General features: G+C 40.1%; 1 protein-coding gene across 1 annotated transcript in view; it reads right to left on the bottom strand.

The window, feature by feature from the left end:
* LOC309861100 (uncharacterized protein) overlaps positions 1-17,297 on the bottom strand; it is a gene marked incomplete at its 5' end in the record, with an annotated part of 268,107 nt that extends 250,810 nt beyond the window's left edge. The window contains 2 exons of the mRNA XM_082723671.1: positions 10,325-10,471; positions 17,124-17,297. Coding sequence (XP_082579797.1) covers positions 10,325-10,471; positions 17,124-17,297 — 321 coding nt within the window. The remainder of the gene's footprint in view (positions 1-10,324; positions 10,472-17,123) is intronic.
* Between the last annotated feature and the right edge of the window lie 8,545 nt (positions 17,298-25,842).

Below are 25,842 nucleotides of genomic sequence, written 5' to 3'. Positions count from 1 at the left end.
TCTGAATGTTCTCCCCCAGGAAACAAAAGTTTCCTTGTTGATTTAAGCTTGCTTTTTGGAGACCACATCCTCCAAAATTAAATAATCCATTTTTGTTTTGTTTTCTTTAATGCTATGGGTGTTTTTAATCTGTAGTGGCTCTGTTACAGAATATACAAAAATAACACCACTTTCCCCTTCACCAAAAGTTACAGGTTTCCAATTAATTCAGTCAGATCATCTCCTCTGTCCCAACTGACAAGGACATTCCCAGAGGGAGATCTCATAGACCCTGCGGTAGGCAAAATTTTGGCCCCCATATCATTTACTCCCTGATGTCATTCTGGTAAATACATCCCACTGTTTGAAAAGAGGCCTTGGCTGATGTAATTAAGATTACTAACCAGTCTGGAGTGTCTGGGTGGCTCAGTTGGTTAAGCATCTGACTCAGGTATGATATCGAGGAGGTTGTATCGAGCCCCTCCCCTGGCTCCAAGCTCAGCGTGAGTCTGCTTGTCCCTCTCCCTCCGCCCCTCCCCCCAACTCCTGCATTCTCTCTCTCTCAAATAAGTAAATAAATATAATCTTTTTAAAAATATCACTAATCAGTTTACCTTATAATAGGAAGATTATCTTGGATTATCTGGGTGAGCTCAATCTTATCACATGAGCCCATCACCAGAGAACTTTCTCTGCTTGGAGGTAGATGAGATGTAGGAAAAGAAGGCATAGATGTGAAGCAAAAGGAGGGCTGAAGTCTTTGTTGCTGGTTCTGAAGACAGAAGGGTCCATGAGCCAAGAAATGCCTTAAGAAGTTGAAAATTATCCCCAGCTGACAGCCAGCAAGGAAATGGGGACCTCAGTCCCACAACTGATGGAAATAAACTCTGCCAATGAATTCTGCCAACATGAATGAGCCTGGAAGCAAATTCTTTCCCAGAACTTCAGCTAAAAACTCAGGCTGGCCAACACCTTAATTTTTTTGGTCTTGTGAGATAGTGAACAGAGTATCAGCCATGCATGCATGCCTAGACTTCTCACCTACCAAAACTGACATAATAAATTTGTGATGTTATAAGCTAGTAAGTTTGTGTTAATTTGTTAAGGCAGTGATAGAAAACTAATACAGGTCCCATGGTCACCAGCAACCCCAGCAGATATCATCAGAAAGGGTCTGAATGCCTCAACCATAGCAATCATTATTTCTTTGTTGATGTGACATTGTCATTAATCATTTATGTTTCTAAGCCAATCATATTGATTTGGAGCCTGTATCCATTTTCTATCCCTGCCATAACAAATTAACACAAACCAAAAAACAAATGGGCTGAAATTGATACTGAGAAAATTAAGTAAGTAATGTATAAATCACATGGAAACTGAACCTCCTCAAGTTAAATTTTTCAGAATTATCTCTTTTAACCATAATGTTGAGTGTATTGATGTGTTTGGCAAGAAAGAGCTCTCTAAATTTGACTTCTTTATTAAATTATTTATCAAAATAATTTGTTTCAGTGAGACATTTGCTACATTGTATCAGTGAGACATTTGCTACAGTTTTAAAGTTAAATGCAGAGCACATTCACATACCATCAGTTTGCGACCTTATTTCATCAAACTCTATTTTTCAAATACCTTAAAAGTAGCCTTATTTTACCAGCAGAAAAATCTTAAGGATGACAAGACAATATATTCACTCAAAGAAGACTGTTTAAACTGGATTCATCTGTGAGAGCAGTACCATTTTCATCACAGGAGAGAGGGGGACAGATAACCACATTACTCAGTGTTTAAAACCAGGAAGGTATGGGATCTGCAGTGAAACCTACCTTCCTCTAATTCTGTGCTAGTTTTCTTCATAAAATGTATTGTTACCTGAAATTCTAGTTTCATGTGTCCACGTTACTGTCTCTTAATAGAATGTCAGCCACACATTCTTGTTCACTGAGGGACATCTAACCTTTACACCAGTGCCTGGTACATAATAGATTCTCAATAAATACTTGTTAAATGAATGAAAAACTAAATGATGAAAGCTCGAGGTCATCATCCAGCCCTTCTTTTTTTTTTTTTTTTTTAAAGATTTTTATTTATTTATTTGACAGACAGAGATCCAAGTAGGCAGAGAGGCAGGCAGAGAGAGAGGAGGAAGCAGGCTCCCCACTGAGCAGAGAACCCGATGCGGGGCTCGATCCCAGGACCCCAAGATCATGACCTGAGCTGAAGGCAGAGGCATTAACCCACTGAGCCACCCAGGCGCCCCTCATCCAGCCCTTCTGATAAACTAATTTTATCCTCATTTATCAACTCACTAAATTGTTCCTATGACTTTCATTTCTAACCTACATTTCTCCAGTGTCCCCATTAAAAGTTTAAGTCTCTCTTTCTTTATGTATTCAATAATATGACCGAGCACCCTGGATATTCCTCAGCTTACTCAAACGTCATTCATTCAACAAAGTAAATCAGCAGATGAAGTCAGGAGGATTACAGGGGGCTAGATCATGAAGTCTCCTAGTCTACTGTATGGTCTCAGGATTTTAGTAAGAGTAAGAGGTGGGAAGACATTGGAGGACCTGCACACAGTGTCATACTCTGAATGACATTTGAAAAACAGCAACCTAGTTACTATATGAGGCATGGGAGAAACAAAGTGACCAATCAGGAAGTTGTTGGGATACTCATGTTTTTGACTGCCCGTGTTCTCATGTTATTCAAACAAAGTTCTGTGAATAACTTTGTTAGAACATGGGATTCATTTGGGAGTCCCTTGTAAGACTGAAATGTGCTGAACACAGCACCAAATGCCAACCGCTGTCTCCTTTATCCTCAGTCCCTCCCCGTGTATAAGGTCACAGAGCATGGCCTCTGCAAAGAACCAAAGAGAACACTAATTGCAACTACCTCAGTTTACAGAAGAGGAGGTTCCATTTTCCTCATTCCTTGATCAAGGTTCATTTCCCCTACATAATGAACTTTCATCTCTCCTCTGTTCAAACTCAGTGTTTTATAGCATTCATTCTCACTGCAGACTATAACATGGGTACCCCCAAATTAAAAAGCGCATTGCCTTGAGAGAGACAAAGAAGAGGGAGCCACTTAAATCTCTTGTCTTTTCCAAATCCTATGAGTGTACGCCATCCCACCCTAAAAATCCCATGAGATTTAAGGCTTCCCCACTAACCACACTGGAGAGATGAACTATGATGAGCTACCTTGGTTGTGCTTTCCAATGAAATATCTAACCTAAGATTTACCCAACTCACCTACGCGGATTGAGATCAACGAATGACACGCCCCTCACTCACAATCTCTTTAAAAATACCATTAAAGCAGATACTATGCCTTCAGGGCATTTCAGAAACTCACTCAACATGAATGTATTCATAGACAGAAACCTGGGTGTTGCTGAATTAGTGTCTTTTCTGCAGTATAGAGCTTGATAGCTCAGGAGATAGGAGTCGTCATTCCCATGCTTTTAATCTTGCAACCTTTGCATATGTAATTTAACCTTGTTTAGTGTTTCCTCACCTATAATATGGACCTCCCGAGAGTGAGGAATAAATACAACAAAATGTATCAAGCATTAGCACAGAGTTTAGCACATACCAAGCACTCTGTAAATATTAGTTACTATCATTTAGGCCATTACTCAAGTTGTCATCATCAATGTGAAGATGGAGATGCAACTTCCAAAACGGTACCCGGGCGCGGGAAGCAGGCTTGCTACTTTGTATCACCTGGTAATAAAAACCATTTCTTGGGAAAAGTCACTCTAGAACTTGGTAGCATGGATCCACAAAATAATTTAGCAATACCTTTCTTCTACCTCTCACATGTTTATTTGTTGACAGAGGGAAATGAGGCAAGAATTTTAAGATGCCTTAAGATCTCACTTATTCTGGGAAGAAGTCTGAAATGACGGATGCAAAGACCACCAAGTACAAAAGGCAGGGGCAAATGTGGTAAATTAAACGCTAGAATGATGGTAATACCAGGAACAGAAGCTCTAGTACATCTTTCGACTCTGTTCGGTTTTGCTTATAAAAGGAAGATGAAAAAACACAAAAGATGAGGGAAAGGAGAAGGGGAGTAAGAAAGGAAAGGACCAAGAGAAAACGAAGTAAGAAGAGAAGCACTGAAGAAGAAGGAAAGACATACTAGCGGGAGAGAAGCAAGAAGGAAGAGAGCAAAAAGAGTGAAGGGCGCCTGGGTCGCTCATTTGGTTAAGGGTCTGCCTTCAGCTTAGAGTGCCTGTTTCCAGAGTCCCAGAGTCCCTGTTCAGCGGGGAGCCTGCTTCTCTCTCTGCCCTTCACCCTGCTCATGCTTGCTCTTGTTTTCTCTCTCTCTCAAATAAATAATAAATTAAAAAAAAAAAAAAAGCAAGCGAGTGAAGAGAATTCCAAGAAGACAGACCCCGCACCCAGTGTCATCAAAGGTTAAAGCCAGGACCAGGACTGTAAAACTGCCAGAGAATATGAAGTGCATTTACAATTAAACCAATTCCTGCATTCCTGTTTCTCTTTTGTAAAAGGAAATGACTCTATCTCTAGAAAATTAACTCAGACTTCTCTTGATCTTTGAGTTCCAAGAACAGGAGTGACCATTTGAATCTTGTTTATATGGTTACATGGATGTCACTGTTACCCTGTTCAAGTAAAACTTCATAACTCCAAAGGGAGTGAATACAAAGCGAAGGGATGGCCATTTTACTAAGAATACAGCCTCCCAGCCAAAACAGGTGACGCTGCAACAGCGAATGGTTCTGGAGTCGACTGACCATACATCTTATCTCACCCAGTTATTTAGTCTTTCTTTCTATTTGCCAGAATATCTGTACATCAATACTTAACATGCCTTATACTCAATCTCTTAATTATGTTTCTAGATTAGCTTTTGTTTAGATCTACTTTTTTGGCCAAATAAAAACAAAGAAACAAACACAGAGACAGACCATTAGAGATTACAATGACCTAAGATCACTTTCTTTAGTGGTAGAACTTTACCTGACTTCATATTCCTAAAATTAAATGCAGTAAAGTATTCCAAATTTGGCAAAATGCTGACAACCTAAAATTCCATAAATTGTTGTTTTAGTATAGAAGTCAATCAAGCATATTTCCCTTCCCATAAAGGACTTCTTCCTTACAAGGTATCCCACCACTTAGTATTAAATTGGTAGGATACCTTGCAAAGCAGAAGCCCTTCTTCACTGATGATCAACTTCTTAGTGCTCAATTGTGTAAAACGTATCTCATACAAAATGCGAAGTGATGCAAGTCAGCTTAACTTTAAAGAGTGATACTAGGGTCCCTGGGTGGCTCAGTCTACCTTCAGCTCAGGTCATGTTCTCAGGGTCCTAGGATCGAGCCCCGCATTGGGCTCTTCTCTCTCTGCCCCTACTCCCTGCTTACTATTGCGCTCATGCTCTCTCTCTCTCTGTCTGAAATAAATAAATAAAATTGTTTTTTAAAAAGAGTGATACTAATAATTTACACACAACTCCATCACATCCAGACAAAAATATAGGTGAAAGGTGTTATTGACCTGGACTCTGGAGGTTGAAATGGAAATTGACAGAGGCAGGTAGCTAAAAGCAGGAGTAACAGTAAAAAAAAAAAAAAAAAAATTATCAGCTGGTATGGCCAGAACACTACATCAGAGCAGACAAAGACTATAAACCACCACACCCACCCAGAACACAAAGTACGTGATGAATTAAGAAATATATTGTTGGCAAAGGGGTAAAGTTCCTGAAATGCCATTTCCCAAAATGAGAAAGAGTGAAGGGAGAGTACATCTGGTGTGGTGTGGTAGTAGTAGTATAAATTTCAATTTCTAATGTAAGAAGTTAACAGACGCTTGGAGAAGTAGACAGCTGAATAAATGTTTCTGGAGCTCAGAGGCCAGGTATGAACTAAAGAAATAAACTGAGTCAGCCTATAGATAAGATTTAGAGCCATGAGAATGGAAGAAATTACTTAAAGGGAGGAGGGGCCTGGGGCACTTATAAGAGGGCCCAGGAGAGACTCCCACGTTTGGAAAGATCCCACCTTCATTTAGAGATGGACTAATGAAAGAGGAGCTAGCTGAGAAATAATAAGAGCCTAATGAGGAAAACTGGAGACGTGTAGTGTCACAGAAACCATACCAGAGTCATCGATGCCAAGCTAAGATAACTTATGAAGGAAGAGGGACCAGTCAACTCTTTCAAATTCTCCCAGAAGTTGAATAAGAATGTAGCTCTCAGGATTGGACCACAGAATGGTCACTGCTGATCTCCATAAAAGTTTCTCTAAGCAGTGGAGGCAGAAGCCATGTTGGAGTCGTATTCGTAGGAAGGGAGAGAGAAAGTGAAGACGGCTTATACAAGACGAGCCTCGCCAGAAACTTGACAAGGACACAGAGGAAAGAAATGAAGGGAGGGATGTGGAGAAGTGTGGGATTCAGGATTTGTTTTCAAGATGGAAGACATCAAGATATGTTGACATGTTATCTTCACAACTCTGTGATCTAGGGAGGTATTATTTCCCTCATTTACCAGATAACAAAATTGAGGCTCAGAGAGGTTTAAAAACTTGATCAAATTCTCACAGCTGGGGGGCACCTGGGGGGCTCAGTGGGTTGAGCCGCTGCCTTCGGCTCGGGTCATGATCTCGGGGTCCTGGGATTGAGTCCCGCATCGGCTCTCTGCTCAGCAGGGAGCCTGCTTCCCTCTCTCTCTCTCTCTCTCTCTCTGCCTGCCTCTCTGTCTACTGTGATCTCTCTCTGTCAAATAAATAAATAAAATCTTAAAAAAAAAATTCTCACAGCTGGTAAGAGGCAGAGCTGAAAGTTGAGCCCAGTCTATCTCATTCCAAAGCCCTAGGATAGATTGCTACTTACTGCATTTTATTCTATGTATTTATACAATAACTACCTCCCTCACCTTCTAAGTACAGGAACTGAGTCTAATTCATCCTTGAATCCCTAGAACCTACTGCAATATCTGGTCATTAGTAATAGGGACTTAGTAAATGTGTCAAAGAAATGAATGAATGAACCCAAAGTCAGATTTTAGCCTTCAAAACAGAACTTCTCTACAGACCAGAGATTTAAAGAATAAATAGAAATATGGAGAAATCAGGGAGCCTTTGAAATATTTGTAATATAAAATAACATAGGAGCAGTGACTATCATTTAAATTAGAGTAATTAAACCTGTTAGACACAGGTTTAATTAATTAAATTATTCAAATGCATAGTTGCATTTCCCAAGTTTGTAACCAGCAAAGCTGTAAGAACTGGCCTAATCATACGCAATCACCAGTCTCCACCATAATGTACAGCTTGCTTGTCAGTTACTATGTTTTTGTCCCCCCCCAGAGCTTAAAATACATACAAGGTCCTTATTCCCACATGGAATCCTTTCTGAGGTAATAATTGTGCTGTTTCACATGAAACCAGTGTATTTGTACAGAAAGCAAAAGAAGCATTCAATCATTGTGATATTCTGTGTGCCTCACAAGATAAATGGATTTTTTTAAACATTCATGTGATTGACTGATTCCTCCCAACCACTACATGTTCTGCTCAGCTGTTTTGCTCGCATGTTACTTCCGAGCCTTTTTAATACAGTTCTTAATTGTTCTCTTTATCATATGAGCAAGGCACTTTTAGCAAAAACCCTCAAGTTAAAATAATCCACAATAATTTTGAAATGTGTGAACTCATATTTATTTGTCACAGAATGTTAATAACTTAAGTTTCTGCTGAAAGAATTTTGTTTTGAGCTTCCTCCAATAAATTCCTTCCTTCTCAAATTGTAGAAAATGTACCCTTTGAAAGTTTGAATAGAAAAAAAAAAGAGATTTTCAGGCTAGCAAAATTGTTTCATGATGTAAGGTACAGTATTTTGGTTCGGTTTGGTTAAGATTAGCTAGGAAAGAAGTCTAAGGTCTGCCTGTCAACTAATTACATATTTATTGTTAAAAACTACTTGCACCAAGTTAAATAAAATAAGGATGCCTAAAGTAGGTAAAATTTGCATGCTTATTATTTCCAGAAGACTTCTAATCCCACAAAGTTTTTTTCCACCCTTTTCTTGCTTAGTGTAAGGATTACTTTCTAGTCTCACCCCCAAGTATATCTATAAGCACCAAGTATTTTTTTTCCTAAAAAGGATATACTATACAATTTAGCTATTCATTTATGCAAATGATGGTAAACAGAATTATAAAGACAGATAATAAACAGCAAATGAGGTTATTTTGTTTCACGCTTTATGTTGTCAGAGTTCTGAGCATGGTTTAGTGTTTTCTATTCATGACTTTATATTACCAAATTACTCCCTGATGGTGTCTCAGATGTGCTTTTGTCTGCAAATGAGAAGGAATAAAATACCAGGACATTAACGTTAAATTACAATCGTTAATGGCGTAAATACGAAAATAATTACTGCATCATACCATCAATTGTTATGTGTTCATTACGGAAGTTCTTGTAAAGCCTTCATTTTCTTGTTACAATTATTTTTTCCTTTATTTTTGTCTGGCTATTTTATAGCCCTGACAGTACTTTAGCAACATTCAGCAGTTACACAAGCCATTTAATCCTGCTCAAAGCTTCATTTAAACTTCATTTTAGTTGCATTTTATTTGTGTATATATGCCTCTTACTTCTTCCTGACAGTCAGAAGGTACTTCCAGGGTAGGTGCTGGAAAGATGTGTCAAGGAGGTTAGCTAAAACCAGCAATAAACTTCGGCGAAGGTTTCAGACTTATTGCACACCCCTCACTACAATACCTTTATTAATCAAACTAAATGTGCCCCCATTCTCTAGAATTCCAGCTTCAGGATCCCCACCCTCAACATCTCTTTTTAAGATAAACTTATAATTTTACAGCCAATCAGGCAAGATGCTTTTAAATCTCTGTCCTCCTTCTTCCCCTTGTGTTTCTTCTCCCTTGCTCCATCTCACCTTTCTCCCGCTCTGAGCTCATCCCTCCGCTACCAGCATTTTCTCTCTAGCTGGCAGGAAGGGGATGCCCTCCATACACACACACACACACACACACACACACACACACACACACAGCCGCCTCCCTGGGAGGGTCGTCCCAGTATACTCTTTTGTCTGCTCCACTCTGTGACCATCGCTTAGCCTTTTGCCTGGCATCCTTGGGCTAGGAGGAGTGACAGGAAAACTCACAGCGCTGTGGCGAGATAGAGGGGGGCAGGGGGTGGTGGAGGCTCCGCGGGCGGTCCAGCATCCCAGGCCGCTGCGCTCCCGCACACACGCACACACAAACACACACAGGAACACGCACACACATACACACACACACTAAGTAGTCTTCTGTCACCTGTTCGCTTTCAAAGCCAGCTCCAGAGCTAGGTGAAACTTATCCCTCCTCCACCTCCACCCCCACCTCCGAAGAGTTCTGGTTCAAGAAGACATCCTATGGCACACTTTTTCCCAAAATACCTGAAGGGGGGGAAAAGTGCACACTAGGTACACTGCAATTACATATATCCCTACTACGGCTCTCTTCTTCTTTTTCGCCCATGTTCTCTGCAATCACACCCGGCCTTTTCTTGCTAATACGCGCACGCACACTACAAGCACCCCATCTCTGCTGACGGTCCAGCCTTGTAACCTCCGCCTCCAGGGTTCCTTCTGTGTCCGCGTCCCTCTGCCCGGCGCCAGGCCCCCAGCACTCTCTCCAACTCCTGCCATGTGCAGCCCAGTGCTGCCGGCTCCTTAGCCCCAGCCGAGGCTCCAAACTTTTTTTCGCCCTTTCTCCAGCCCCAAATCACGCGCATCCCAGAGGTTGGACGCCCTAGCGGGTATCCCAGTCTACCCCGGGGAGTGCGGCGAGTACCGCTGCCCCTGTGGGCTCCAGGTCTCGCGGTGCCCCCAGTGTAGGACAGCCCTGGACCTAGCAGGGATGCGAGGGGAGCCTGGGCGGTTCCGGCTGGCAGGTGCCACTTGCCAGCGACTCCCGAGTTCACGCCCTAGGGGACGGCGGGTTTGGCCTGATGAGAACAAAGCTGGAGTCCGGGGAGACTGTCAGCCAGGAGGCCCTAAGACAATAGCAATAAAGGGAACTTGGAAGAGAACCGCTGCGCAAAGTTGTCTCCGAGTCCGAATGTTCTGGGATGGCCGCAGGCTCACGCTGCAGACCCCCAAACCCCTAGCCCTGGGCCCCGCCGCTCTACACGCAAAACCCTGGCTCAGCAGCGGTTCCTGGACACTATGCAAATACCCTGGGAGCCCAGACGCAGCGCAGGGCGCCAGGGACGCTCTGAGACTTGGACAGCAGCTGCCGGCAGGAAGACCCGCCAGCGCGCTCTCCTGGCTTTACCTTTCCGCGGGCTGTCTTGGAGTCCGCGGCGCGCCGCCCGCTGGCTGTGCCCTCAGCCCCTGCCGCCGCCGCCGCCGCCGCCGAGAGCAGGCAGCGGGAGCCGGCTCGATGCGCCCCGCCCCCGAGCGCCAAGCCCCGCCCCCAAGGCTAGGCCCCGCCCCTGGACTCAGGCCCCGTCCCTCCACGCTGGCCGACTACCTCGCAGAGCCACGCGTGCCCACTGTGGTTTGCACACGAGCTGTGACGACCGCGGCGCCTGCTGCTTCTCCTGCTTCTGCCTTTGCTGCAGTTGTGGCTGTTGCTGCTGATGCATTGCATAGACTAGGAAGTCCCGACTTGTCAATGGGTAGGTAGCCCCTAACAAGAGAGATGATTGAAATGACCTCTAGAAGAGGGCGCGTATGGTCCCTGCGAGAATAGAATCAGCATCACCAGAGAGCTTGCTAGAAATGCAAATTTCCGGGCCCCATCCCAGATCAACGGAATCAGAGTCTCTATGGATAAGACCTAGCAATGAGTATTTTAACAAGCTCCTGGGATGATTCCAAGCACATTAAAGTTGGAGAGGCACAGAAAACTAAGGGGTTGATCAGATGCAGTCCTAAGATCCAGGAGCCCACCCGAACCGATGATTTAACTTGGCAGCATTTGCAAAGCCCGAGAGTACGCTGTCTGCGCCCTGGATGTCATTCATCTTGCTTTATTGACTGAGAAGTCTTTAGAGATAAACAGAGGGGGGAACACATTTACTTCTGATCTGACAGCTCTAATGAGCTCAAGGAAGAATTATGTAAACATTATTAAGTGTAATAAACACGTGTCGGCATCAGACAATCTTCTCAGAAGAAGAGTTGGCAAAAGCCGGCATGAGCCAACGTTTTATTCATAATGTCTTTTTAACTTTATGTTGCCTGTGTAATAAGCCTTTGGCTTTGCTGTTGCCCAGATGGAAAATCATTACCCCAGTAATGGATGAGCCAGTTCAAAAGGAGAGCCACTGGGATGCACAGCACTTTCATTCATAAATGCTCTGTATCAGAGACAGGGAGAACCATCTCCTGCCAATGTAGCCTTTTTAATCATCCCACTGTTGTCCAGACTTCTTCTTTCAATGGCCTGGGGCAAACTCAGGCTGAAACTCCGAAATCCAAGTAAAAGTTAGTTGTTTAGTCACCTTACCATTTTATTTGTCATGAGCTCCCCCATCCTTTCTACTCACTTTCCAGAGCTTCAGACATTAGTAAATACTGGAGAAATGGGAGAAGGCTTGTCAGAGGGAGGACATGAGAGGACTGCCTTGGTTTCCACTGCTAGCTCTAGAAACTGATTCTGGCTTTGAACTGTTATTTTGGGTAGATTTGAAAACCAGAAGTTTGGGTCCTCAATGAAGCCTGGTCAGTTGTATCCAGAACAGGTGGATCTTCAGGAAACCTCTTTTCCACTCCCTTCATGTTCTTTTTTCATCAGAAATGGCAATCCTCTCCCAGCACTAATAACAGTACCATTTTAAGTAATGAAAGGGGGACATCATTATCAGGACAACCAGTCCATCAAAAAAATGGGAACAGTTTAGTTCTCCACCCTACCCCCAATTCTGTGAGTGCTGTAAGAGAAAGAACTAGAAATCTGGCATCACAGGGCTTATTCTGGATGGGAGTAAGAATAAGAAGGGAGAAGAAAGACAGGAGGAGGAGGAGGAGGAGAAGGGGTGGGAGGGAGGGAGGGAAGGAAGGAAAAGAAAGGGAGAAAGGGAGGAAAGGAGAAAGGAAGAGGGGAGGAAGGACCAGTAGCTGCTACTCAGGTCTCAGAAATTAAATAAAATGAAAGTTTAAAAGAGATGGTGGAGGACACCTGGGTGGTTCAGTTGGTTGAGCAACCAATTCTTGGATTTCACTCAGATCATGATCTCAGGGTTATGGGATCGAGCCCCAATTTGGGCTCGGCTGTCAGTGGGAGTCTGCTTGAGATTCTCCCCTCTCCCTCTGCCCCTTCCCAATCCTCCAACCGCCCCCCCCCCGGCTCTCTGTCTCTATCAGATTAATAAATAAATAAATAAATGTCTTTTTTAAAAAAGGAAAAGAAAAGAGGTGACAGGGTAAAAAAAAAAGGGGGGGGTGTTTTAAGTCAGGGTTCTGCAGAGGAGCAGAACCAATAGGGGATAGAGACTGAGACACAGAAAGAGATGAGATAGAGAGAGCTAGAGAGAATTATTATAAATTATTGGCTCACTGATTATGGAGACTGAGAAGCCCCACCACCTCCCATCTAAAGCTGGACACCTAGGTGCATAGATTGAAGTCCTGGGAACTAGAGAGATGAGGGTGTACATTCCAGCCAGAGTCTGAAGGCCTGAGAACTAGTAGCACTGAGGACAGAAGGAGACTGATATTTCAGCACCAGCAGTGAAGCAGAGAGAAGACAAATGCTCCAATATCCACCTTTTGGTTCTGTCCAGGCTCTCATGGGATCAGAGGATTCCCACTCCCACTGGGGAGGGCCATCTGCTTTTCTCAGACCTGCCCTTCAAATGCTGATCTCTTCCCAGAAACACCTTCACAAGCATACCCAGAAGGAATATTTAATCATAAATCTAGGCACCGAGTGATCCAGTCAAACCAACACATCAAACTATCATGGTGCAAGGGAGCAGAGCCCCATTCTTCCCCAACTATTTGTCAAGGGTAGGTTTCTTAGGTCAAGTTCCAAGGAGCAGGCCTTGAGCAAAGAATTATGTGCAAGTGATTTATGAAAAAAGTATTCCCAGGGGAAACCACCAAGGGAATTGGGGGTGGGTGGGGGTAGCAGAACTGGGAAGAGGAGAAAACAAACCAAGGGTCTAGAAGTTGCACAGTGAGTAGGGCTTGGACTCATTCTGCAGGAAAGCTCTGGGGTTTTAGCCTCTAGTTTGTCTCAAACTGAGATAAGAGGGTTGGGCATTCATATTCCTTTGCTGGACAGTTTATTGGTTAACAACCTCCCATGGGAAATAAACTCCTTGGCACTTAAGTAGACTCCAGTAGCTGGAGGATAGTCCTTTAAAGAAAAGTCGGTGAAGCTGTTGAAAGCAATGGAACTCAGAAATATAGAGGAGTGGGATGTCACAGAGAAATACTGAAGAAGGATTTGAGAGTATCTGAGGTGAGCACTGACTTGGTCTGTTTTAGTATGTGACTTCTGATATGTGCAGTTTTCTAGCTCGTTTACCAAGCATGAGCTGTGTGCCTGCAACCCCAGCCAAGAGGGGTCGATACGGGGAAGGAAGCAGATAGCTATGGGATATCCTTTGGGTTCAGGAAGTAGGGGTATTGAGGAGGCTTGGACAACCTCAAGTCCTGACAGGCCTCTGAGTTATTGGCTGATTTGGTGATGTCCTAATGTCATTATCAGTGAGACCCTGCTTTTGGATGCCTGGCATGAGAATGCATGGATGGCCAGCCCACCTTAGCCAGAGAAGCTGCGATAACCCACACAAAAGCAGTTAAATTTTGAGAATTTACCCATCCTTCATTCTTCCCCTCCCAACCTCCAAGACCAGAGGAGAAGGGAGTTAGATGCCTTGAAAATGGAAGAAAAAAAGGGATATCCCTAAACCAAATATTGAATTCCAGGTGTTCCTTTGAGATGAGAAATGAGCACAGGCTAGGCCCCATCCCAATTTAAGCTCCTTAGACCTAAGCCTGGCCTCTGATCAGGGACAGAGTTCTGAATTAGAGATACATGGAAATTTAAACTTTCCATTATGGATTTTATTTTATTTTTTTTAAAGATTTTATTTATTTATTTGATAGAGAGATCACAAGTAGGCAGAGAGGCAGGCAGAGAGGGGGGAAGCAGGCTCCCCACTGAGCAGAGAGCCCAATGTGGGGCTCCATCCCCAGACCCTGAGATCATGACCTGAACCAAAGGCAGAGACTTAATCCACTGAGCCACCCAGGCACCCCTCCATGATGGATTTTAAATAGGTGAAGGTGAATGCATGAAAGTGACCCAGAAGTTATGTAATCTACCCAAGGTCTTCTTAAGAGGTCTTGCACCAGATAAAGAAGAGAGATTTGACATGTGCATTTGGGACCAGTGGTTTGAGGAAAAATATAGTCATTTCATGTTTACCCTTCAGTTTATACAATAAATTAGTTATATTTGGAATTATTTACTTTCCTGGCTGCCTCCTATGATGTGTCCTCAAGTAACTTCCTCTACCTTGGGTGAGCCTCCACACCAGTGTTTGCTGGGATGGTTGTGGCCTGGCAAGGCTTGTCCACTGGCTGAGGACATATCCTGCCCAATTATCATGTGCCCTGAAATGTTGGAAATATTCACAAGGCCAGGCACAAAGGAAAAGCTATAATATAAGTGCTTAAACACCATGTGTAAGTCTAATTATTTTGCCTTTTTTTCCCAACAATTTAGTTCAGAAATTTGCATAGGATGGTTTCCTCTTCTTACTTTTCATTTGTAATTTCCTTTAGAATGTTTATATAAATACTTTTTCATTTTGCTTAGAATGTTTGGCTCTGGTTATATGCACATGGGTTCAACGCTTGGGGAAATTGTTACAACTATCAGTTGGAAATTGATTCAGATGCTAATCTGAAGCTGGGAGCATTTCCGGTTTTGCAGACACTGTCATTCTGCCACCATGCAGATGGCAGGAGCCCACTGTTGGTTTTCACCAGTATTTGGCATGCTCTGCAAAGTCCAGCTGGACATTCCAGCTCAAGTTTTCTCTCTTCCTCCTTCCTGTCTGAGTTCCCTCATTTGCCTTGTAGCCAGTTCTATTCCCGGGCCTCACTTGCTCCATTTCCCACCTGAACCATGACTCTAAGATATCCAGTACATCCTGTGCCAAAACCCGAGTGTGATAAATATGAATCATTAAACACAGTGTACATCAATATCAGGTCAGGGTAGAAAATATACAGCATAATGAATGTTCCACAGTCTGAGATTCAAGAAAGGACAGTCATCTCATGGAGGGTGTTCAGTAGCATCATCAATCATGAAAGTAAAAGTAGAGTGTTTTGTAGCATTATTAAAATGCCATAAAGATTGGCTGTTTCCTACTTCCTTCTTAATCTTCCACTAACCCTTAGAGATACAGGATTTGAAAATCATATGTTTGGTAGAGTCCTGCATGCAGAAGATATAAATAGCACAACCCAAAAGAATAAAAAAAAAAAAAAAAAAGACAACCAAATTTTAAAGTTGGCAAAAGGTTTAAGTAGACATTTTTCCAAAGAAGATATGCAAATATCCAATAAACACATGTAAAGCTGCTCAACATCATTAGTCATCAGGGAAATTCAAATCAGAACCACAGTGAGATACCACTTTGTATCTACTTGGATGGGTATAATAAGAATAATAATACTTTTATGAAGATGGACCATTGCAAGTTCTGGTGAGGATCTGGAGAAATCAGAACCCTCACGCATTTGCTGGTGGGGGATACAAAATGGCACAGCCATCATTTAAAACAGTTTGGAAATTCTTAAAAATGTTAAACACTGAGTTACCAAGTGACTGAGCAATTCCAATCGCAGATATATACCTAGAGAATACAAAGCATATGCTCACAAAAATGCATACATGAGTGTTTTTGAAAACATTATTCATAAGTCAAAAAGTGGGAACAAATGTCCATAAAGTGAGGAATGATAAACAAATGTGGTATTTCCATACAACAGAACACTCTCTAGTTAAAAAAAGAAATAAAGTACTGATACAGCCTGTAACATAGATGAACTTTCAAAGCATTACACTAAGTTAAAGAAAGAAGACACACATGGCTCATACTGTCTAGCTCGATTTATACAAGAAAGGCCCAGGAAAGGCAAATCTAAGGAGACAGAAAGTAAATTCGGGCTTTCCAGGGGCTACTGGTAGCAGGGAATGAATGGTGAGTACTTGCTAATAGGTTCAAAGTTTCTTTTTCTTTCTTTTTCACTTTCTTTTTAAAAAAGACTATCTTTTGAGTAGTTTTCGGTTCACAGCAAAATTGGGCAAAGGTGCAGATTTTCCATATACCTCTTGCCTTCACATATGCAGACTTTCCCATTATGAAGATCCCATACTAAAGTCATACGTTTGTTACAATGATGAAGCTACACATTGACACATTATTGTGTCACATTGACACATTGAACATGACACATTATTATCACCCGAAGTCCATACTTTTACATTAGGGTTCACTTGGGCTGTGGTACATTGTATGGGTTTGGACAAATATACAGTAACATATATCCATCATTATAGTAGCATACAGGGTCATTTCCCTGCCCTAAATATCTTTTGTGCTCCCTTCCACTGCTCTAACCCCTGGCAACTACTAATCCTTTCATTGTTTCCATAGCTTTGCTTTTTCTAAGATGCCATATAGTTAGAATCATATGATATATATCCTTTCTGAATGGCTACTTTAATGTTTAAATGTGCATTTTAAACTTCCTCCATGTCTTACATGACTTTCCAGTCTTTTAGAACTGAATGATCGTCCACTGTCTGGATGAACTAGAGTTATTTATCCATTCACCTACTGAAGAACATCTTGGTTGCTTCCAAGTTTTGACTATTTTGAAAAAAACTGCTATAAACATCCATATATAGGTTTTTGTGTGGATGTAAGTTATCAACTCCTTTGGGTAAATACCAAGAAGCAGAATTGCTCAGTCATATCTTAGAATGTTGTGTGTGTGTGTGTGTGTGTGTGTGTGTGTGTGTGTGTGTATTATAAGAAACTGCCAAAGTGTCTTCTAAAGCGCCAGAAATGAATGAGAGTTTCTTTTGCTCTACGTACTTTCCAGGATTTGGTGTTTTCAATGTTCCAGATCTGGACCATTCTAATAGATGTGTACTGGTATCCCATCATTATTTTAATATGGTTACTTAAGACGTGGAGCATCTTTTCCCAGCCAGATTTGTCATCTGTATTTCTTCTTTGATGTGATGTCTGTTCAGACCTTTTGCCCATTTTTTAAATGGGTTGTTCATTTTATCACTGAGTTTTGAACTCAAACTTCTTTGTATATCTTGAATATCAGATAAATCAGATACATTTATCAGATAAACAAAATAAATCTTTTGCAAATGTTTTCTTCCATCTGTGGCTTGTGTTTTTTCTTGTGTTTTTCTTGACAGTGTCTCTTTTATTCGGGGTTTCTTTTTTTGAGTTATAAAACTGTTCTGAAATTAGAGGTGGTGATGGTTGTCAACCTTTATAATTAGATTATAAAACACTGCAGTTTCTGTCTTGGGCTCTCTTTCTGTGGTAGAAGTAAGCAGTCACATCATGAGTAGTTCTCTAGGGACACTTATGTCCCTAGAGGAACTGAGGCCTGCCTACAACCACCTGTGTAACCTTAGAAATGGACTCTCTAGCCCTGGCCCCTTTTGAGATTGACTGCAGCTTTGGTTACAATCTGGGCTGGAACTACGCATCTACTGCATATACTTGACCCTTGGAAATGATGCAAGAAAAGAAATAATTTTTTGTTTCAGCTGCCAACTTTCACAACAGTAGGTCATGCAACAATTGATAAATCATACTGTTCATTTATTAAACTGACCATTTGTATGTGCTAATTTTTAAAGTCAATTTAAAAGGCATATTGGTGATTTCAAATCTCAATAAATATTTGAGAAAGATTTTTAAAATCAAAGCAATCCCTGGAATTCAGTATTTTTCTAACTTAAAAAACAATATGTAGAATTGTGGAACTTTTATTTTTTATTATTATTATTTCTTGTATTTGTTTCTATCAGTGTTAGAGCTAGCTCACAACAGAATGCATAAAGATAAATGGATAGATGATTACTGTTAAAATAGAAATATAATATCAAAACTATGAAAAAGCAGAAGCTAATATTGCTAAGGTTTTTAAGCACAAAATTAGTTTTGAGCTTCCTGACAGGACAAAAAGGGAAATTTTCCATCCTCTGGAAGAAATTTTTAAAGAGATCCAAGTATTTTCCTGGCACTAAGCTCTAAAAGCAACTTATTATTGGGTTCTTAGAGAGGAAATATTAAAAATTGTGTGGATTGTATTTTTCATAATAACCTTATAGTTAATAAAGAAGCAATTATTTCCTTTCCTATCCTTCTATTAATTATCAGTAAAAACTAAGTGCATAATATTTATTTGGGATCTGTCTTTTTCTTTTTGCTTGATAAGATATTAAACAAGTGCTGAGGTAATTAAGTCTACCGATTAAATGGTTTTATCAGTGTTAATTTCTTGATTTTGATAATTATACTATAGTTATGAAAGATCAGTATCTTGTTTTTAGAAAATGCACACTTAGTCTTTAGGGATAGAGAAGGAATATGTGTGTACTGTACTCTCAAATATTTATATAGGTATATGTGCATGTGTCTGTGTGTGAAAGGTAATAAAGCAAATATAGTGAAATATTAACTATTAGATAATCTAAGTGTATATATGAATTTTTTAAAGGTTATATTTATTTATCTGACACAGAGAGAGAGCACAAGCAGGGGGAGTGGCAGGCAGAGGGGGAGGGAGTAGCAGGCTCTCTACTGAGCAAGGAACCTAACATGGGGCTCGATCCCAGGATCATGACCTGAGCTGAAGGCAGATGCTTAACCAACTGAGCCACCCAGATGCTCCATTATATAGGATATTTTTTTATTAATGCAGCTTTCTGTAAATCTAAAATTATTTCAAAATTTTAAAATCACTAAATAAAGAAAAAAAATGATTGAAATGGCTTTACTTTAGAGAAGATGATCAGGGATAACCTCTCTGAGGAGGTGAAATTTATGCCAGAACATGAAGTTTGGAAAAGAAGTAGACATATAAAAAGCCAGTTTTTCTCATATTTTAAAATGCATCATAATTGCCTGAAAGCTTGTTAAGGTACAGACCCCTGGATCCCACCCCAGAGTTTCTGATAAAGCAGATTTAGGCGAGGTTCTAAGAATTTGCATTTCTAACAAGTCAGATCATGCTGATGTTGTCAGTCCATGAATCATGCTTGATTTGCACTGTCCTGGTCATGAGAAGCAACAAAGCCATTAATAAGACTTCATTTTTTTTTTTAATATTTATTTGAGAGAGAGAGAAAGTCAGGAAGAGGGGGAGAGGGGAGAATCACCAAGCAGACTCCTTGCTAAGCACAGAGCCAGAGGCAGGGCTCGATCCCACGATCCCTGAAATCATGATCTGAGCTGAAACCAAGAGTCAGATGCTCAACAGACTGAGCCAACCAGGCACCCCTATTTTATTTTATTTTATTTTATTCTTTTAGCTTTTAAGAAAGGGTAAAATTAAGTCAATTTCAATTAACTCAAAAAGATATATCTGAGAACCTTTGTCCAATTTCTATATTATATACCAGTCATGTAACTGATTTCTATTATAATACTCAAGTAATTTAACTTGAGTTTTAGAAGACAATATTCAAATCTTGATGATTCATCTTCAAGTGACTTTTTTTCCTTTTTCCTTCTCTGCTTCTCAGACATCTGCCTACAATCAAATCAAGTCTCCTTGTGAAGTATTTAATGATCTGTAAAACCAACACATAAATGCACTTGTGTTATTCACCAATTTAAAAGGTCCCAGGAGTAAATTCTGTTTTAATGTTAGTAATCACTTCTAAGTTATAAACACTTTTCTGCTTGGATTTCAGAATGGTGTAAAAGCCCATCACAAATCTCTGGTGATTCTAAACTATAAGTATTTTTTGCAACACATATATCCACAAGGACGATTACCTTGATTTTACATAAAGCTATAAACAATCATGCACCTTTGCTTAAATTGGAATAAAGGAAAGCCATCTTCAATTTAGCATTCACTAAGTGCTCACTGTGTGCTATGGCTGTTATCACAAAGATGAAGAAGACAGCCCTCCCCATTCACTGTGGATTTAGAACTCTAACTTTTGCACAGATGAAGATGGTAATTCATCATAATTGACATATTCCAAAGTGATATCTTTTCTTTACATTCACAATTATAATGATTTTGTGGGGTTATTTTTAGTTGAACTTTAAGATTATAACTGTAAATTGCCAAAAATAATTCTTTAGGGATTTTACCTAAAGTTTTATTTATTAATTTGTTACAAAAACAATTTGACATTAAAATCTTGTGTTAATTTTGTAAATTTCTACTTTTTAAAAAATTATTTATTTATTTATTTATTTATTTATTTATAGAGAGAGAGCACATGAGCAGAGGGAGGGGCAGAGGGAGAGGGAGAGGAAAAAAAGTCTCAAGAAGACTCTGTAATGAACATAGTGCCTGACATGGGGCTCAATATCATGACCCTGAGATCATGACCTGAGCCAAAATGAAGAGTTGGTTGCTCAACCAACTGAGGCACCCAGGCACCCTAAATTCCTATTCTTCACTAGAAGGATTAAATATTCCCCCCTCACTCTCCCTAGGGATTTGAAGCGATAATGACCAATCTTTATTCTACATTATTAATTCACATCTTATTCTATATTTATCTTTGTCAGGAATAAAATATCTCTATTAAAGACAAAGATGATACTGAGAGATGATAATTTTATATACCCTCTTCTTTCCCACAAAGTATTAAAAAAATAAGAAAATTGTAGAATGTGAAGCCAGATATTTATTATTATATTTTGAATTCTATACATGCTCTTCTAAGAAGTACATTTAACATCTGTTTTGATTCTCAAAATCCTTTTATAGGGACTGGAGGACAGGAAGATGATGGAGTAGGAGGACCTTAAGCTCACCTCATCCCATGGATACAACTTAATAACATTTATATTAGGGTAAATAATCCAGAAAATTATATGATGACCGACAGAACAAACTTCACAGTTAAAGGTAGGGAAAAAGGCACATGTCAAAGAGGATAGGAAGGTCAGAGAAGTGGTAGGGAGTGAAACAAACTGTGGCCCTCTAAGTGGGGGAGGGAACTGCAGGCACAGAGAAGGGCAAAAAACACGGTATTGCACCAGGCAGTCCACACTGGGAAGATGAATCCCCAAAATATTTGATGCTGAAAGTGAGAAGGGTCGAATTTCATGAGTTCTTACAACCAATGGGACTTAAAGCCTGGAATTTTAAAAGACAGTGAGTTGGGGTCCTGGAGAGCTCCAGGGTGGTAGGAAGCTGAGCCCTGGCCCTTAAAGAAATAGCATGACAAATAGCTCACTAAGATACAGCATAGAAGGTGCAGTTCAAAAAGCACCTGGGCCAAAGGAGAGAGAGAGTTATTTCCTTATCTCAGAGCATATCCAGAGAGGCAGTGATTGAAGGGAGAAACCTCCAGGAACAAAAGAGCTGTGAGGCACCATTTCCCTCACCTAGCCATCACCATAAACACACAGCCACCTGAGAGAAAAACCATGGTGCTTATACCCACTACTTAAATTGCTTACACCAAGACTCACCCCCTTGCTTCCACACATCTGCCCTTCCCAGTCATGCTTGTTTCAGTCCTGGAACTGCAGGTCCCCTCCCCCAGAATAACAGCAAAAACTTCACCATATCTCCCGACCCATGCCCTTGTGAGGCCTCAGTCTCAACAGTGGCAACTGGTCACCTCCCAGAGAAGACAAACACACCTTGTTAAAAATTCACCTTCCCACCTGCTTGCAGAGCAGCCCTGACCAGCCTTGGTCTCCACAACAGCTGCCCATCTCATATAGAAAAGGACCAGCATCACTTTGTTAAAGGTGTGCATCCAAGGAGTGCCTGACTGGCTCAGTCAGTAGAGCATTGCAACTCTTGATATCAGGGTTATGCGTTCAAGCCCCATATTTGGTGTAGAGATTACTTAAAAAAAAAAAAAAATCCACTTCTTTCAAGCAGGAGGAGCCAGAGACATAGTTGACTTGCCTAACAAACAGAAACAGACACAGAGAGGTAGACAAAATGAGGAGAGAGAGGAATATGTCCCAAATGAAAGAACAGGACAAAACCACAGCAAGACACCTAAGCTAAATGGATATAACTAATACGCCTGATAGAGAATTTAAAATAATGATCATAAAGATACTCATTGTACTTGAGAAAAGACCGTAGGATATCAGTGAGAACCTTAACAACAAGATAAAAAAGAACCAGTCAGAATTAAGAATACAACAAATAAAATTAAAAATGCACAAGATGGAATAAATAGCAGGCTAAAGGAAGCAGAGGAATAAATTAAGGAACACAGATTAATGGAAAATAATCAAGCTGAGTAGGTGAGAGGAAAAAATATACATAAAATTTGAACAGACTTAGGGAACTCAGTGACTCAATCAAGTGTAATAACATTTCCATTATAGGGACCCAGATTCCAAAGAACAAAGGGGGCAGAAAATTTATTTGAAAAAATAATAGCCAAAAACTTCCCTAACTTGGGGGAGTAAATAGATATCCAGACTCAGACTTACAAAAATATGTAAAGAACTTACATAACTCAATACCAAAAGCCCCCAAATAATCTAATTTAAAATGGACAGAAGAAATGAACAGACATTTCTCCAAAGTAGATGTATAGATGGCAAGCAGAAACATGAAAAGATGCTCATCATCACTGATCATCAGGGAAATGCAAATCAAGACTACAATGAGATATCACCTGACACCTGTCAAAATAACTAAAATCAGAGACACAAGAAACAATAAGTGTTGGCGAGGATGCGGAGAAAAAGGAAATCTTGTACACAGTTGGGAATGCAAACAGGTGCAGCCACTGTGGAAAATAGTATGGAAGTTCCTCAAAAATTAAAAATAGCACTACCCTATGATCCAGTAATTGCACTTCTAGATATTTATGCCCAAAATACAAAAACACTAAATCAAAGGGATATATGCACCCTGTGTTTATTGAAGCATTTTTTAGGAGAGCCAAATTATGAAAGCAGCCCAAATGTCCATTAACAGATGAATGGATAAAGAAGAAGTGATATACACATATATAATGGAATATTATTCAGCCATAAAAAAGAAAGAAATCTTGCCATGAATGGAGCTAGACAGCAAATTGCTAAGGAAAATGTCAGTCAGAGAAAGACAAATACCATATAATTTCACTCATATGTGGAATTTGAGGAAATAAATAAATAAATGAACAAAGGGGAAAAAAGAGAAAGAGAGAGGGACAAACCAAGCAAAAGACTCTTTAACTATAGAGAACAAACTAATGATTATCAGAGGGTAGATGGGTAGCGGAAATAGGTGAAATAAGGGTAGGGATTAAAAGAGAACACTTATCCTGAGTGCTGAGTAATGTATAGAATTGTTGAATGGCTACATTGTACACCTGAAAATAATATAACACTCTATTTTAACTATACTGAAATTGAAACAATAAATATAAAAAATCCTACTATTGGAGTACAGATTAAATAACTGTGTTACTACTATACATGTATATTGGAATTAAACAACTAAGTAAATCAATGGCAGATTGGTGGGAGCAAGTTTTCTCATCATTAGAGTAGGAAGTTATAGATAAGCAAGGAGAGGAGGCTTGAAGGATTCATGAGGTAATAGATTGGAGCTGGAGACATCAGTATAAATTCCTGCTTAGCTTAATACACACACACACAGAGTTACTTTTAGAAATATTTAGAGAAATGTTTATGTATACTGATTAATATACACATATGTATCTTACTCTGAGTGGGACTGGAGGCAAAGACACCCTAGTAGCAATGAGCACACCTAGCTCCTAGATCTTGGTTGGTTGGTTGGTTGGTTGGTTCCTTCCTTCCTTCCTTCCTTCTTCTTTCCTTTCTTTCTTTTTTTTTTAAGATTTTATTATTTTATTTATTTGACAGAGAGAGAGAGAGAGCACAAGCAGGGGGAGAGGCAGAGGAAGAAGTAGGCTCCCCACTGAGCAGGGAGCCTGACATAGGGCTCCATCTCAGGACCCTGGGATCACAACTGAGCCAAGGGCAGATGTTTAACCAAGTCACCCAGGCATCCCCAGATCTTGGTTTCCAATAGCATTCCCCTGTAAACAGAATCAGGGTTTCTTGGAAAAATGGATGAATCTAGGATTGGGAAAGAAAATATAGAAGATGAGCCTAGAGTATTTTTTAATTTTTATTTTAATTTTTTAAAAGATTTTATTTATTTATTTGAGAGAGAGAGAGAGAGAGAGAGTGAGAGAACATGAGAAGGGGGAGGGTCACAGTCTGTGAGAAGCAGACTCCAGGATCATGACCTGAGCCAAAGGTAGTCGCTTAACCAACTGAGCCACCCAGGCACCAGAGCCTAGAGTATCTTTCAGTGCCAGAAAGCAATGAAGTGCTAGAAGAAAAGGGAAATAAAACCCACAATGTTGGGGGTATGTAAAAGGAACACAGAAACCAGCTGAGAGTTTCAAACCTAGAACAGTTTGAACAACAAAATAAAGTATTATTAGATTATTACCAAAAATCAGCATACAAAATAATACATCTGTACAAATATAAATATATAATTGAATTAACAAATAAATGCAAGAAGAGACAAATCTCCCATTAGAAAAACTCTAAATACATTATGTAGATTACTTTGCCTCTAGAAAAGAAGGAAGAACATAAAACCCCACTCTAAAGGTGGGCTATTCATAGGTATTTCTTTTCAAAAACTGTAAGGAAATAAGGCTGTAAAAAAAATGACTATGCTGTGGGGAAGCCTGACAAACACTACCTCAGTGAGGTGATCAAGCTAACATCAACAGTCATAACCCATGTTGATAGCATATAGCCTTGATATGGCATGATGAGAGTGGCACTTTGCATCTGTGGTTTTCCTTTCCAACATTCATAACCCCAGTCTAATCATGAAAAAAATATCAGATGAATTCCAGCTGAGGAGGATTCTAGAAGATATCTGACCAGCACTCCTCAATATTGTCAAAGTCATCCAAAATAAAGACGTTTGAATAACTGTCATAGCCAAGAAAAACTAAAGGCAATGACAACTCAGTGCAATGGGCTATCTTGGATGGCATCCTAGAACAGAAAAAGGATATTCAATAAAAAGTAAGGAAATGTGAATAGTATGGACTTCCACTAATAGCAATAATGTATCAATATTAAAAAACAAGGTATGAATACTGGATAACTAATTGTAACACATGTATGTACTAATGTAAGAAGTTAATAATAAGAAAACTAGGTGCTTCATTTATGGGAACTTTCTTTACTATCTTCATAATTTTTCTGTAAACCTAGAACTTTTCCAAAGAATAAAGTTGATTTTTAAAAACACATTAAAAACAATTATTGAAATAACTAATATTTATGGAATCGCTCCTCATTCTTGGAAAGTACTGAGTTTTTTATTCTGAAAGAAAATAGTTTCAGAAAATGATCAGAACATGAATGTAGGATATAATGAATTGCCATTAAGCAAATACTACTCTAACAAAAACTTTGGTCAAGAAATAAAACACTGCCAGCCAATCAGAAGCCTCAGTATGTCACTCTCAAATAAGACCCTAGTCCTTCCTCCTCTTGTTAGCAACCACTCTCCTAACTTCTGTGATAGTTATGATATTCACTAATTCAATGATACTCA

The sequence above is a fragment of the Mustela nivalis genome (assembly GCF_964662115.1).
Source record: "Mustela nivalis genome assembly, chromosome: 1".
NCBI lineage: Eukaryota > Metazoa > Chordata > Mammalia > Carnivora > Mustelidae > Mustela > Mustela nivalis.
Note: the sequence above shows the minus strand (reverse complement) of the source record. Positions and strands in the feature narration are given on the sequence as shown.